This window comes from Artemia franciscana, chromosome 5 (genome assembly GCF_032884065.1).
Source record: "Artemia franciscana chromosome 5, ASM3288406v1, whole genome shotgun sequence".
NCBI classification, from domain to species: Eukaryota; Metazoa; Arthropoda; class Branchiopoda; order Anostraca; family Artemiidae; genus Artemia; species Artemia franciscana.
The window spans coordinates 34224117-34241506 of NC_088867.1; the positions used below are offsets into that span (position 1 = coordinate 34224117).

At 33.1% G+C, this 17390-nt stretch overlaps 1 protein-coding gene across 4 annotated transcripts in view; it reads right to left on the reverse strand.

Annotated features, from left to right (window-relative positions):
* Positions 1-3323: 3323 nt before the first annotated feature.
* The window catches only part of LOC136027313 (protein toll-like), a 37613-nt gene continuing 23546 nt past the window's right edge, over positions 3324-17390 (reverse strand). For 3 of the 4 annotated variants that reach the window (XM_065704431.1, XM_065704433.1, XM_065704432.1), the window contains one exon: positions 3324-8083. In XM_065704431.1, coding sequence (XP_065560503.1) covers positions 7975-8083 — 109 coding nt within the window. In that variant the 3' untranslated portion in view covers positions 3324-7974. Of the gene's footprint in view, positions 8084-13599; positions 14410-17390 lie in introns of those variants that run through there. The other variant, XM_065704434.1, reaches the window with a different exon arrangement.

A 17390-nucleotide genomic window follows, 5' to 3' on the forward strand; every position in this document is an offset into this window, starting at 1 on the left:
AGTAATTTTTTTTTTGAAATTTGTAATATTTTTCAGGATGGACATAGAACTCCAAAAAACAGGATTAAACCTAAAAAAGACGTTCAAATGAAGTGAATATAAAAGTACACCATTGAAATCAATATTGTCAAAAACCCTTAACTTAGCTTAGAGTCGCCTTTTTTGACAACAAGGAAAATTCACAATTTTTGTATGAACAGGACTGCCAAGGCTGTATCCACGGGAGGGGGGTTATTGGGTATAAAAAGCCCTCCCTCCGTTCCGATATTTTTGTCTGACTCGTAAAAAACTGCTTATCCACAAAATTTTGACACATTTTTAATTTATTTGTACCCCCCCCGCAACAAAAAATCCTTTATACAGCCTTGATATCTTTGTTTTATATCCCAGAACCTACAGATATATTAGGTAGTATTTAAGCTAGATTAATTGACCCAATTTGTCCCAATCATGACATGACCAGTTTCCCCTAGATCCTATGATGTAAATATATTTGTGATTATGTAAACATTGGACAAGGATCCAAAAAAAGTCTTTAAATATCTTTCCAGTTCATATTCAACCAAATGTGTGAGAAAATTCCTTTAATTTTAGGCATGATGACACAAGATCCCTTTAGCAATTACTAAAATCTGACTTGATGTCAGGCATCGATAACATAGTGAAGCTGAAAAATATCTTCGAAACTGCGCGGTTATATTTATCAACTCTACGTTAACACCATCAAGATTTCAATGAATATTTTACATTTATCTCAATTATTTTTCTATGTAGTTAATATATTTAACTAAATTCTTACCAGTCAATTCTTTTTTCAAGAAAGAATTAGATATCTAAAAACTGTTTTGCTAGTGAATCAATAAAATTTCAGCTTCTGAAGTTTTTAAAATATCACAACTATTTGAAACACCAGTAAAGTTGCCATTTGTAGCACATAATTGCTATTTTAGCACTATTTCATTACGTGTAGGACTGCAGCATGTGCTCAGGGTTTCCAGCTGTATCACGCAATTTGGCGACATTTTAGCACTATTACAGTCATTTTTTTTACTTTAGCACCGAAAATCGCTGTGTAGCACGTAAATCTAGGAAATTATAGCACTTCAGGAACTGGCCCTGGTGGCAACCCTGTGCACCATTTGTTAAAGCAAATATCATTAAAACCCAAGTTATTGCATTTGGAAGTGACCATTTCAGAAAATATTATGAATATTATCTACTCAAGTGCTCCCATGAACCAAAACCGAACAGAGATTCGCCGTGATCAAAGTTGGCGTGACCAAACTGGAGCATATTAATTTTATATGGATTACTACCATCGACCAAAACATGTAGCACGGTATTGCTGAAAGCAAGTACAAGTAGACAAAATTTAGTTTAAGATCAAAGCCATAAAACAGACGAGTGAGAGCCAAAATCTATCTTTTTCTGGGAAGCACCCAACTTTCATGCAAATATAATCTTTAATTTATCCGCATAGTTCCCAACTTGGGGACCTTCCCAGTGCCCTTAAGTATAATCCTCTTTATTATGATCATTCTGCGTCTCACTCCTGAAACTACAACAAAGTTCGAATTCTTTTGACTCATTCCGTAATATCTGATTTTAATCCTTTAATTGCGCGTAAGATTATCTGGGACACACTTCCCGAGCCAGCTCATAGGTGTGACTCATACATTTTAGAAACGAATAATAACTGGATCTTTGAGCTTTAATCCTTCTTTTCTTCTTTCGTCCGCACCTCATTTTTTTTAGTGTCTGTACATTAAGTTTTTATAGTGAAAATAGCTGTACTTTCTCTGTTCTCAGTTGGTTTACCAGGCCATGGAGCGTTGCGGGAGATAATAACAAATTATTTTATTTGTAATTTGTGTTGATATTTTTATTGACTGAAAAAACATTCTTATCACAGATTTTCTTCATATTGCTTTTGTGCGTGAAACAGGATTTTCGACGGTAAAGTCGAGAACAAGCGTCGTTTAAAAAGGCAGCCTTAAAGACGGATTCAATATATTCTTGGAATAGCTGTCAGACAAATGCTGCTCAGAAGCCCTTAAAGAACTTTCAATCAAAATCTACTTTTTTAAACACCCGCCTCAGAGAAAAATAAACTGTTCCAAGATATTAGACTGATCTGGCACTGAAATATTATATTTCAAAAGCAATTTCCGATAAAGCATAAGTCACGAAAATATAATAGCTTTGTACTTAAAATAAGGAAAATTAGCTAACTACCCAATAGAAAACTGATTGAAAATTCAGATATTTGAAAGGAATTAAAAAACACAAAAAAGAGCAATAAAACACGCCTCGTCTATGAAACCAGTCACCAAAACTAAAAGCAATTCGTAGACCTATGTAGTCACGTAGAAACTTCCGCGTCATTAAAGCAATATTTAAAGTGATGTGAAACAACAAACTAAAGCAAGTCTCAGGAAATTCAAGGGGCAGCATTTCGGACAGTGATATTTTTGACCCTTGACCAAATAGTTCCGATTCTATCGTATTAATAAGCTACCAAATCACTGATGTACCTAAACTGTTTTTGCAAGAAGGAATTTTAATCATAAAGGTTAATAGAATTCTTTGTTTATCTGTTAAATTTTTTTTTGTAAATCAGTGATTTTAATTTTTATTCTTTCGAACTTCTTTGAGCGTATATAATTAAAAGTTAATGAATTGGCCTGACAGCAAAACCTAGAAAATTCAAAAGGGAACGTTCAACCGTTTCCTATTTACGCTTTTTCTGATAAAAAAAAATAAATAAAAATATATTACACCATCGCTTGTCCGAAGTTTTGGATGAGAAATATGATTCCTATTTAGTTTTTCTCGGAAAGATGTTTAGAGATCTTGCCAAAGTTTAAGAAGAAATTAACCCCTGTGTTGAATTAAGAAGAAATGGAAACACACGACGCATACAAAATCTTGAATATTATATAGTAAATACACCTTTTGGAAGTATGTCATTTATGATGGTGCTTGAGCTTTTCTTTTGATATTTTCCGAACGTTTCTCTTGAAAATTTATGCTCTATATATGTATATATGCTCGATATATTATATATATATATATATATATATATATATATATATATATATATATATATATATATATATATATATATATATATATATATATATATATATATATATATATGACATTTAAAAAAAGCATAGGCCAACATCACTGCTGATCTAATCTGTTACGCTTCAAAACTTATCCGTTTTCTGAGAAAAATACACAAGATAAAATGACTAATTTTCCAATCTTCTGATTAGCTCAATTGTAGATGACAGAGTTCTAGCTAGCGACAAGTATGCTTTTGGTAGCAGATATTTTATTTTAGCAGAACTTACTTTCATTTTAACAGAGCATAAAATAAAGCAGAAGTCATATTAACTGCCAATGATCAAACTTTAAACAACAAATATAACATAATCAGTGGGCTCCTTAAAAAGGTGCACCCTCTACTACCAACGTTAAGGCTGATAGGAAAACATTTGATAATAGCTAAGACTGAAATAAGGGAAATTTGAGGATCATGTTAATCATTCATATATACTAATTTCCCTCCCAAAATAAATTTGGAAAGAGAAGGAAAGAAAGGAGCAAGCAAGCACAAGTAAACGAACAAATACAAACGTATTAAAAGGAATGCTATCATCTTCAAATCTGCCAAAAACTAAAAATGAAAGCACGGGACAGTTATGCCATAAAAGTTATATTCGAATAGTTATAAAAGATCATGACCCACAATTTTATTTTTAATCTTAAAATATGGATTTTTCCTAGTTGTTAGAAAGAACAAATTCAAAAAGAATCAAAATTCATAAAGAATCAAATTCATAGAAGTAAGAAAACAGAACTTTTAGCAGATTTGAAGATAAAAGCATTTTCTTTCTAATTAACTAAATATTTTTATTATACCCTTTGACAATTCTTGTAATTTCTCAAAAGTGATCGTCGTATTTTATGTATTTTATACAAAAAGCTTGATTTCTTATACAAAAATGTTTTTTATACAGTTAATATGAAATATTGAAACATTAATTATTCAAGATTATTTCCTTTCCAAAAATGGTGCAGGGAATCGGACCAACTCTAACCATTAAAAAATACAGTATTTTAGGATAAAATAGATCTTTCTTTGACAAAAACTCTCTATACGCGTTACTAAAAATCTATTTGGTTTGGAGGCAAATTCAAAATCTGTATTTTTAGAATTACTTTTTTAATTCTAAAAATATAAAAAAGTTCTTCTAGAAAACAAGAAGAACTTTTTTTAAACTTTAATCGATCCTTTGCTACCATGAACTCTTTAAACAGTTAGTTTCGACTGCCTGCACTAATGAATATTTATTTTTCACCAGTCTAAATTAAAAAGATGGGTCGATTTTTATCGCAGGTCTTCTCCATTTTTTATTTCTTTTTTTGATGCACTAAAAAAGCAGAGGAGATTCAATATTTCATTGTTTCACACTTTATAAAGCTTTTATAAATAAAAATTAGATGCACAAAATATATAAAAAACCACGACAAGTATGAACAAAGCTAGAGTTTCAACTTAATCAAGTTTCCCGAAAGTAAAGGATTGATAAATGGCAACAGAAGCGGTTATCAATGGGCTTTCTATTATTACAAGAAGAAAAGAACCGAAATATTAAAAGGTACCTGCACAATGCATAGGAGAGCAGATTATAATACATCCCAAATAACAAAAACCCCCCAAAAAACACTATTTCAAACTGCTATATGTTTCAACAAAAAAGATATCTGAACAACAAACTTTAGAAGCCAGCAGAAACAAGAAACAAAAAACACAACAATATAAAAGCTATATAAAATCATTATAAAATTACAAAAACAGAAACACAACTTCAATAGCAAAGTCAACAGTTCAACATTCAATCACAACATTCGAGATTCATAATAAAAAAAAAAAAAAAAACAACAACAAAAATAGCATCCAGCATAAAATACGAATATAGCCAATCTGTTTTTTTTTCTCTTGTGCGTTTTCAAACATTACCCTTAAAGATAAATAGCCTCAAACTACCCTTAAACAGAGAAATATTTTCAAGGCATAATTTGTTGCTTCGGCAATTCAAAAAAAAGAAACCTTTTGCACAGTAAATTTGGAGGATTTAGTATTACACTGGGTCAAGTTCATTTTCCGACATTTTCAAAGCATCAATATCCAAACATAATATATTTCAGGGCATCTGTGAACAATTAACACTTTTAAAAGGCTCTTAAACTATCTTATTCCCTTTCAAAGCATCTGTGAGTCACGCATATTGACACACGCGAACAATAAAATGTTTAATTGACAGACTTCTCAAATTAGTTTCTTAGAATTGTTTGGAATTGGAATGATTGAAATTTCGTTAAGTACCAGAGAATTCAGAATTAAAATATTCTTTGTCCCCTGGCTCTGACTTAGTTCTATTCACATCTGAAACCAGATTTTCCTACCATTTTTCTTTTGGTTGTTTAAGAAATACGAACAAATATTCATTATACAAGTTTCACCATTGACTAAAAAAAAAAAAAAAAAAAAAAAAAATAAATATAACAATTCAGTAGATTTGAGGATGGTTTCCTTAGTAAAAATTTAAACACAGACATTAACAATAAGTAAACTGATGCATAGCATAAATTTTTAGCTGTTCAGTGGCATATATATATATATATATATATATATATATATATATATATATATATATACATATTTTCCATTCCTATTCGAAAACAAAATGTTAACATTGCAATCTTACATAATTTTACTTATTCTATCACTGCTTTGTTTTTGTCCAGTTTACCGCCAAATAATGACACCGTTTTCCTTTTGACACAGCAATCAGGAAAGTTACACCATTTATACTCCTTGATGATACAGAATTTTCGCTTATTTTTGCTGATTTTGCATACACATTCCTTATTTTGAATCTTGGCACTCGCCGAATGCCAAGCTACGTAACAGAACACTTGCATCTTTTTATTAAGAATTGGATTTCTGGGTTTTCCAATTTCGTAAGATGTATATAAGCTTCCAATTAACATTCAAGACATATTGATTGAAAATAATTATCAAGAAAATATAACAGATAGGATCGTTGAAAAAAAAAATATTGCATATAAATAAGTTAAAAAATATGGAAACAATTATTATTATCATCGAGGTGTTATTGTCTATGCATTTCAATCAATGCACTAAAAAGAGTCTAAAAAAAGTCATCGTTGACTTGACTTGTACATGATTTGAGTAAGAAGTTAAAACAGAACTATTAAAGCACAAGCATGGCCTAACTATTAAGCAGAACTTTATAACAAACTCATCTTAAAATCCAAGTAAAGAAGATGTTTTGATAGATAAACCTGGGGAGTAAACACAGCTCCATTTGATTGTAGAGAATTTTCAAATGAAAGAACTAAACAAAATTCAGAATCATCCAACATTACCAGATTCAACTGAAACAAGCAATAATTGATAAAAGCAAGGTTTTAACCGCAGTTTTAGAAAAAAAAAAAAATAGAAATCATAAACCATTTATAAATAAGATAACAACTATTCAAAGATGAATGATTTTCTGAATAAGGAATTAGCTACATAAGGGACAATTAAAAAAAGAAGGTCAACTCCAAGTTAATTGAAGGGTCAAAACATTTTGAGAATTAAGTGTTTGTAATTAGTTTACTGACGTAACATCATTTTACAAATTCATAACACAGGAAAAGGCTGGAGGATGTCTTAATCGTCCTTTCTGCCTGCAAATTCAATGTACTTTGTTAGGCTGTAACCCATATTTTTAGGCTTTTTGGCCGGCATTTTCTTTCAGCATTTGCATCATTCTGCTTTTGTCACGAATTGGTTTTAAATGTAAATCTTGGTTTTCACTCTCTCATGTTTTTTTTCTTCTAACGTTAAAGAGGGACTTCGAAGGCCGTTCCAGAGCATTTACATTTTTTTAAGTCTTTATGAAGACTTTAATTTGATAATTATTTTTTTAAGTGTTTATGAAGACTTCACTGTCGATAACAAAACATTATGAAAAAAATGTGGTTTAATTAATCATTGATGTAAATAAAGTCGAATTGGCTTTGTTTATTGATCAGAAATTTTTTTTAAGTCTTTATAAAGACTTCACTGTCGATAACAAAATTTAATTTTTAATTGTTTTAAGCCTTTATGAAGACTTCTCTGTCGATAAAAAAAAAATATGAAAAAAAATTGCAATTTAATTAATCATTGATGTAAATAAAGTCGAATTGGCTTTGTTTATTGCTCAGAACACAGACCCGACTAATTATAATACTTGCCACTTTAGGTGTATTCAGGAATTTAGCACGAGAGGAGAATAAGCGAGGAGGGGAAGGAAGTACCATAAGTTTCAGCTCCCAAAGGGGCAATATCCAATATATTGGTAGTTTTCAATTAGTTTCCTTCGACTTTGTCAAAGAAAATAAGAACAAAAATGGTTACAGAAGTAAGAAACTGGGCTTATACTTATTTCAAATGAGCCAAAATCACGATTTTGAGGATTCCTTTTGTCAAAAAGTCAAGTAAACAATTACAACTAACAAAATATCAATATTTTTGGAGGGCTTTGACACTTTTTGCTAACATGAGAGTGTCACAAGGAAAAGATGGGGAATGATTTTACATAGCTACAACCAAACATTATTGTTGCTTAACCTTAGGGGCCAGTATCCTATTAGCAACTTTTTCCTGATTTATTATTGACTATCCAACTGATTACTAGACCCTCCATTAAATGTTTTAAACGACACTCCCTCGAACAGCCTAGTTATTTTTATGTAGTAGATTTCGTAGATGTTTCTTTCTATAAAGGTCTTGGCAATTCATAAAATTAGGCACATAATCCGAGTAAGGCACTATCACATTTCATTGGCCCAAAGGTTTTGCACTTAGGAAGTAAAGACACAGTTTCACTGGCGACCGACAATTACTTATGACTTTGACATAGGTATGACCGGACTTTGCGTAGGTGTTAACTCAAGATTCGTCCATCCAGATACTTTATTTTCTTCACATTTTGGTTTCAGGTTGAAATCGTATCTGAAAAGAAGAAAACATAAATAAATCGAAGACCTAAAGTCAAAGTTCTCTAAGTGAAGACTTTAGTAGGGTGTGAACTGTTTACATGCCAATTCGAATAACGAAATTTTTGAAAAGAAATTTTAGGGCCGAAGCAGGCACATACTAATACTCCTACTCCTAACAATTCTTTGAAGCTCAAGGCCACCGGAGGTCAACACTGCCGTGTAAAATCTGTCCTCCAACTCACTCTATTCAATGCATCTCTAGTTAATCCCTCCATAATGTTTCAATTTACTTTAAATCCTTTATTATGACCTCTTTCCACATCATTCGAGAATAACCTCCTTTCTGTTTGGCCCCAGAAGAGTGGCTAAAAATCACAATATTATCCTTCACCGGTAAACCAAACCTAACCCAACCATCTTTAATTCTTGTTCACTATAGTTCCAGAAGGTGGGACAAAACCATTTTTTGGTACAGCTTACTCTTTTATATAGTCAGTCAAACAAGTCCCAAAAATTATTCTTAGACAATTCTTCTCAAAACCTCTATTGTGTCAGGCGTGGTTGGAAAGCTTTAAGAATAAGCTTATAAATTAAAAATAGCAGTGGTTACAAGCAATCGTGATAGATCTCCTTCAAAAAAGCGTCCTGTTGAATAGACATGCCGATTCCAACAGCGTTTCCACTTTTGGAAGCAAAGGATACAAAGAGCTCCCGACGTATTTGCGTGGATGTCGTCAATTGAGCCAAATCTCTTTCCTTTTCATGACAAATTTAACTTAAAAAGCGGATAGAAGTCAGCAGGGCCCAAATCAGGTGAGCATTGTGGTGGCAGAAGGTAAAAAAAAAACTGTTGAACGACGTCAACATTTCTGGATCAAGACGGCATGCGTGCGTTGCCGCTTCAAAACAACTAATTTCTCCCTTTCAAGAGGGTAGTACTTTTTTACCAAATATCTTCGAACAAAATCTGAAGACCCTTTGTAGCATTTTGGGTTGACAGTAATAACTGTGAGTCAATGATGCACTATACCAGTTTGATAAAAAAAAAAAAAAAAACACACAAAAAAAGAACAAAAAAAAAAAAAAAAACATCTGAAAATTCAGCCGATTTGGCAATGTTTCCTTTGGCCGTGATGGAACAGAGCACTTCAATTGAGAAGGTTGGGTAAAAAAAAAAAATCAATGATTCGTCAACTCTTATTACCGCATTCAATACTAGAAGGTCTATTTCGGATCAACTGTACACTTGTCGGGACTCAAAGTCGGTGTTATTTCACCTTAAAATTAGGTCTTCAGCCACCCCCCTCTTGTTTCTCAGAAGTCTACAGCCCGAGCGCGTCAAACCAATCCCAGTAAAAAAAACAAAAAAAAACATATTCTTCCAGTTTTTCATCCAATTTGTACATAAAATTCACCACCACATACAGGCACACCCACCCCCTAAAGGTTGCTACACTTTGCTGGACACCTATGTATCAATGCTTACTTCAAAACGTTACGATGAAAAACGAAGATATAATTTCCATGCTAACGGGCAATTAGATATATTCTTCCTAAACAATGGAGTCAATAGTTTTAAAATTACCCCGCTGCACATTGTAAAGTCAAAACTATAATATGACTGAACTTTTAATTATACAATTATATTAAAAAAAATGGGTCTTGCCGAAGTTTCAACTACCAAGCGGAATATGTCCATCTAAACTTCGCGGGTGTTGAGGAGGGCGAACATCCTCCTTCAATACTGTCATATTCTAAAACTTATTTAAATTACACCAAGATAAAAGTCTTCACAAATAAAAGTGCTTAACATCTAGCATAAAGCTGAAAATACACGGTGATATCAGGCACAATGTACATAACCTTGATATTTTATGAAATAGAAAATTAATTGAGGAGGAACATTGGGAGGAGAGAGCAAGGAAGGGCACATGCCAATGCCTAGCAATGACATCTTCACAGGAATGAAGAACTTGTCTTTACAGAATGTTTGCAAATTATCATTACAACATTCATAAAGTACATAATCAACTCCCAGATACATATTAATTCTAACTTAATATATTCTTTATTTTGAACCCACACAATAATCTGAGATCAACCAATTTTTGTGGTAACGAATGTAATGAAGTAATGAAACTGGTAAAAGATCAAGTAAGTTCTTTTTGTACCATTAGAATTATCAAACTAATCATGATATTGAATTACACAATGTGTTTATTTTGTGAGTGATGCTTTAACCTTTTGTTCTTTGTTTTCTTTTGATTTAGTACTTATTTAAACCATGTGTCTTCTTTCTCATTTACAGGCCTAGGAACCTTCGGGTAACTAGTAGCAGGTATTCATGGTATGATTTCTTAATTATGAATGAATCTTATCTATCTATGTAGGCAGTACCACTACAGGTAGCACTACTGATGACAACATGGCTATGACTATCAAGGTGGAACAATGTCTATTTTTGTTTGAGGTACTGATCAGACTGACCAACTGCCGATTTTAATTCAGTGGCACTATTTTAATAATAACTACCAAAAAGTTGATGAGCACAGAATTTTCCCAAAGTTAGACTGACAACTTTATCCATTACATCTGGAAAATGCAAATAACACGCAACGTGAAATGGCATTATAAATGGCTTTCCGTAATGATCGCTTTCGATTTGATTATTTTCAAACGCATTCGCAGACACTCACTCTCGCAGACAACTCTCCTCCCGTACTTACCATTGTTCTGTTTCGAGAGCCCCAAATAGAGCTGTTATCTTCTAAATTTGGCCGCTTTAAAATATGAAAAGACACTAAGCGATACCGTATGAGCTTGCTACACGGAGAAACAGACATTACTAAGAAATTACATCCCAAAGTTCAAACAACTTCTTGATTTGGCATGGATAGGCAGCGAACTCATCACAGTATGGGCTATAAATCCTCGTTTAGGATTTTCGGCCAAAGTATGGAATTTCTCAAAAAAAAAAAAAAAAAAAAAAAAAAAAAAAAAAAAAAAAAAAAAAAAAAAAAAAAAAAACTGATCTTTTGACAGTTGTTGTACAGCAAAAGCCTTCAGTTCTTTCTGGAAATTATACGCACTCATAGTATGTACGCAAATGCCTTGGAAATTACTGATGACTAAAATTTGACTTTTCAGAAGAAGGTGAATCATCTATGAAAAAGGTGCTATTAAATAGCAAGAAAATGCGTATTTTTGTAAGTTTTACGATTTACATAATACACTGCCCGCTCCCACCAGGTTTACAGCAGTTTAACAGGCAAATAGAACAAGAGCATTTTATAAGAGCTGTTGAGGGATAGATGGCCATAATGTATGTTACAGTTTACTGTAATGATTTAGTTTACACCCCAGCTCAGTGGTACTGACACATTATCTAATTCTATCGGCTCATATTAGTCTCAACGTCCTGCTAAATAGTGGTAGCATTATATACATGTGTTTCTTCCGCGAAATTCTGGGATTAGTAGCGAAAGGACAGTTTTAACACTTTGGCTAACAGAACTGGCTAGTTAAGACATAGATTTACGAACTTATTACAAAGCTACAGCACCGATATTTGCACTTAGGCGCAAACTAGCGAAGACTGGAAAGCGAATTTAAGTCGCTTGGCTACTACCAACGCGTTTATATAACAGATATGACCTTCCATTATTGTTCCCATCGCTTAATAGTGAAAATTCTTGTTCTTCCTACATTTAGAGTATGATCCTTCAATTAGGAGTTCTTCTGGCTTCAACAGCATGATCTGCAACCCTCAAACACGCATCAAAGTTTTTGCGGGAAACTAAACTACGAACTTCAAAATTGTTGTTTTCTACACTGAATGAGAGTTTTATGTCAACTATTTTCCCTATGTCTTCTTGCACGCTGTACTTTGGTACCGCTACATCATCTCGTCTACTAAACTGGCATTTGCTCGACAATTAAATAAAAAATACTCGAGTTTTTTCTGCACTATCACAAAAAAGACAATTTAGACTAGCACATTTCTTCAATAAGAACTCCTATTACTGTTGGCATTCCAGTTCTAAAGTTGCCCTCAATTTTCAGTTACTTCCAAAACGAGAGCCAATAACAAGCAATGTGTCCCCCATTTACTTTTCTTTTCCTAGCCTCATCGTATGGAAAAAAAGATCATAAAACTTAAGGGAGCCAATACGATTCCAAATGAAATGTTCTCACGCCCTTTTAAGGGGCATAATCAGTCGGAAGGGAGTCTATCTTCCCTTGAACTCTTTGTTTTTTAATCAGAACAGTCAGAGGGTGTGTTGAAGGGCGTAAACTGAGACCCTTCAGCCCATACTGATTAACCCTTTTTCAACCCTGGTTCAATTTCAACAATGTTCAATTCGCATAACGGAGAACCAAAAGGGCGGTTCTTGGGCCATTGCCCCCTCACCCCCCTGTCAAATTAGGAAGATGGATGATTTGCAAGATGGTCAAATCGGTCATAGAAGATTATCCAGTTTGCCCAATTGAAGGGCCACATTGAGACCCTTTGGCCCATCTCCCCTCCATCTGTATTTGTTTTTTTTACTCGTGACTAAAAATTGCGTCCAAGAGTTCTTTTGACTCTGTGATTCCAAACCCGAGGTGAATATCGTGCAACATATGTCCAAAACCAAATCAGATTAAGCAAATATTTCACGAATGGTAAATACACCAATAGAATACTTATTGAAATCACAGTCATGGAAGATTTTTTTATCTGCATGATTGGAAGAGCCCAGGAATGTACACCTTGTGCCTCTCTTCACTCATTAATCACAAATCTGAGCAAACTGATCATACAGTAGGGCTAATATTGATATGAAGACGTCCAAAGTAAAAACTAAAAAACACATATTTCAGGGGGCTTATGCTTCTGCTCTCCCAAAAAACCACAGATATCGACAGAAAACACATATTTCAGGGGGCTTATGCTTCTGCTCTCCCAAAACACCACAGATATCGACAGTTGTTACCTCCCTCAGGGATTCGCTGATGATAAGCATTCAGAAATCCAAAAACAATAGGTACGTATTTCAAAGATTGTTTTCGCATTCCACTGAATCTGTTTTTTATAAGGACCTTTGGCCTTAGTTAATAATTAAATAAAAAGAAACAAGTTTTTTTAACGGAAAGTAAGGAGCGATATTAAAACTTAAAACAAACAGAAATTACTTCGTATGTGAAAGGGGCTGCCTCCTCCTCAACGCTCCACTCTTTACGCCAAAGTTTAACTATGTCTCTTCAACTCTATTTTTTTAAACAGTAAAAAACTTTAGCGTAAAGAGAGGGGCATTGATGAGGAAGCAGCCCCTTTCACATACGAAGTAATTCCTGTTTGTTTTAAGTTTTAATGTCGCTCCTTACTTTCCGTTAAAAAAACTTTTTTTTTTTTTTTTAATTTCTGAACGTTTTTGAATCAATGCATGTTTTGATTTTGGCTCTCCGCAGATGAATAATTAAAACGAAAATTGCATATTTATTTTTTTTGGCTAAATGGCTTTCTCACAGTTTTGATCCAATGATTTTGAGAAAAAAATAGGAGCGGGGGAGGAGGCCTAGTTACCCTGGGATTTTTCGGTTACTTAAAAGGCAACTAGAACTTTTAATTTTTTATGAATGTTTTTATTCGTAAAAGATATACGTAACTTATAAATTAGCTTACGTAACAAACTTCTGTATTCTCATGGTTTTATTACGTATATGAGGGGATTCCACCCCTCGTCAGTACCTCGCTCTTTACACTAAAGCTTAGATTTTGTCCCAATTTCTTAAGAATGACCCCTGAATCACAAAGCCGTAGAATAAATAGTTGAAATTACTAAAAATACTTTAGCGTAAAGAGCGAGGTATTAAGTTTTAATTCTGCTCCTTACTTTCAGTTGAAACTTTTTCATATTTATTTTTTCATTGTTTGTTTTAAAATAATGCTAGAAAATTCTGCGCTCCCTTCATGGAAATTTTCTTCCCCCATAATAAATTCTTCCAAGAAAAGTTCCCCCAACATATCCCCCTCTTCTCAGCCCACCAACCCTCCAACCAAAAACTCCCCCTAAAAACGTCTGAACACTTCCAAATAACCATTACTATATGTAAGCACTGGCCGAAGTTTGTAACTAGTAGCCCCTCCCATGGGAACTGTGGGGGAGTAAGTCGTCCACAAAGACATAGTTATAAGGCACATAATTTTCGACTGCGCTGAATAAAATGGCTATCTTAGAATTTTGATGGGTGCACTCCAATTTTTTGGTCACTTAAAAAGTGCACTAGAACTTTTCATTTCCGTTTGAATGAGCCCTCTCGCAAGATTCTAGGATCACTGGGTCGATACGATCACCACTGGAAAAAAAAAACAAAAAACAAAAAAAAAAACAAACAAACAAATAAACACGCATCTGTGATCTGCCTTCTGGTAAAAAATACAAAATTCCACATTTTTGTAGATATGAGCTTGAAACTTCTACAGTAGGGTTCTCTGATACGCTGAATCTGATGGTGTGATTTTCGTTAAGATTCTATGACTTTTAGGGGTTTTCCCCCTGCTTTCTAAAATAAGGCAAATTTTCTCAGGCTCGTAACTTTTGATAGGTGATGAAACTTACATATTTAAAATCAGCATTAAAATGCAATTCTTTTGATGCAGCTATTGATGTCAAAATTCCAGAGTTTTGGTTACTATTGAGCCGGGTCGCTCCTTACTACAGTTCGTTACCCCGAACTGTTTGAAAATCTGTGATTAACAAGGCAACATAAAAGTTCAAACTAAAAAAAAAAAAAAAAAAAAAAAAAAAAAAAAAAAAAAAAAAAAAAAAAAAAAAATCCAGTTAAAATTTTGAAAATGGTGAAATAAGATTCATAGAAGAGTTCTAAAAATGTGTGATTGGAAAGCCCTAAGAGCATTCTTCGCGCCCATTTTGCTTAAAATAAAAATAAAAAAATAAAACGTGACCCCACTTCTAACCTAGAGATATAGACAAGTTCTACCTATTTCAACTCGTGACCATGCAAGAATTATTTAGAGTATTGATTTCAACACACAAATCTAAGATTAAAAAACAACAAGTACTCGTCTCGAAGATGGTGTTTGATTTCTACGAAAATTTATTTTAAAGTTTTTCTGAGGCATGTAACTACAAATCGTGGAACAAATGTACAATATTGTAGCCCAATAATCAAGGAGTATTAACTACATATTTCATAAATAGAATTTGATTTCCATTACAATTGTTATTTATGGATTTCCGGGACTTTCAATTACAAATCCGAGGCTGTTGTTGAAACTTTGGTGTCCAAAATTAAAACAAGCAAACAGAATATCCCACAAATAGCAGCAAAGTCAAATCCTTCCAAGATCCAAATCATACTATTCGTGTGATTGCAGAATCAACGGTTGAGACCTTAGGCTCATTGTCATTACTTGCTTTCCACATATAAGTATGTTGTACCATTATCACTTATGGTCAAGCAGGAATCATAAAGGGTATGGTCCTCAATGATTAATTGTTAATCGTCAACAATCATTAGGATAATAGTATGACCGTTTTAGATTGAAATATAATTGTACTGTTTTTATGAATTAACATACTAAGCACACTATTTTATAGATGGCATTTGTTTCCCACCAAAATTGGCATTTACCCGTTCATGAGATCGTTTATCAAAAATATGAGGGTAATATTCCAATACAGAAGCAATAAAAAAAACACTAAAACAGTAAATTTATCAATAGTCCGATAATGAAGTACAAAATTGCATACACAAATTTGGTTTGGTTTCTGAAGATTAGGTTTCTTTTCAAACCATAAATTGTGTTTGATATATTGTCTCTGAGATCTTGATTAAAAGTACGAGGTTAATAATTTAGGAATTAAATATCAAAAAGTATTAAGCACAACTTCTCAAGTTTGGTTTTCCTCACAATTAGTAAATAAGGATTTTTGAGACTGTTGGTTTCAAATCTGAGGTTAATACTGCAATGTAGAATTGCAAAATGATTGTATGGCTACTTCTACCACGACCGCTACTAACAAGTTTCTACTACACTTATTATCACTAACTATCGTTATTCACAGAGCCTATTAGCCAACATCACTACAATTAATATATACCAAAACTTAGTCAATTCAAAAACAAACAAAAATATAAAAAGTTTTTCTTTTCAAGAGAAAACGACCATATAAACTTTCGGGGGTTGGGGAGGTGGTATTATCATAGTTATCATTAGTACACATTTTTGACATCAAACTTTTGTGACAATTCATTAAGTTTAAATTCTCTAAAAACCATATTTTATTCACTATTTTCTTCATTTCAAATCGATTCTGTTCAATATATAGAAAAAAGCAAAGGGCTAGAAAAAGCTTTCAATCTAAGCATTCTATTTAGTTTTCAGGAAGGAGCAATAGACACTCCTTTAGGCATGTTTTCCAAACGCGACACAGTTCAAACAAAAGATTTTTCAAGCTAATAATAGAAGACAATTTGAGAAACCCTAGGATCAAGGGTGCGTATATGTCAGTGTCTAAATCAAGATCTTTTTGTGTCTTTAAGTTCCAATGCCATATTTGGGCTTAGTATTGGCAGAAAGTTTAAATTTAGCGTTCAAAACTTCGAACGAGTCTGAAAATAACACAGGAAAGAGCAGACTGAAATATTCACACTTGATTCACAATGTTTTTGTAGCTACAGGCAAGTTTTAAACCTTTTCTCAATCATGTCAAACAGTTCGTGGTAACGAACTGTAGTAACGAGCGACCCGGCTCAATAGTAAACGAAACTCTAAAAACCAGAAATTACTATGTGTATGAAAGGGACTGTTCCCTCCTCGACGTCCCACTCTTTACGCTAAATTTATTTACTGTTTTATAAAGTAGAATTGAGAGAAAGAGTCCAACTTTAGCCTAAAGAGCAGAACGTTGAGGAGGGAACAGCCCCTTTCACACAGAGTAATTTCTGTTCGTTTTAAGTTTTAATGTCGCTCCTTACTTTCAGTTAAAAAGCTTGTTTTTTTATTTAATCAATTAATGAAACTGGCATTAAATTATCTTACAGAAGAAATTACACGTCAATCTGCAATAGAAAAAGCACAAAGTTCAAATGCCGCATTGGGTGATTGCAATTACTAGGTCTGCAATGACTTCTCTGAAATAAAAAAGGGTTATATTTTTTTAGGTTTACTGTTCAAGTTTACTAACTTAAAGTTTCTCGTGTCAAGTTCACTGTTTAAAAGTATTTTTCATAGCAAACACAATTTGACTTAGAATCAAAAGTACTGACTAAAACTTAAAACAGTGCATCCAGAGTCTGTCGAAAAAACGTAA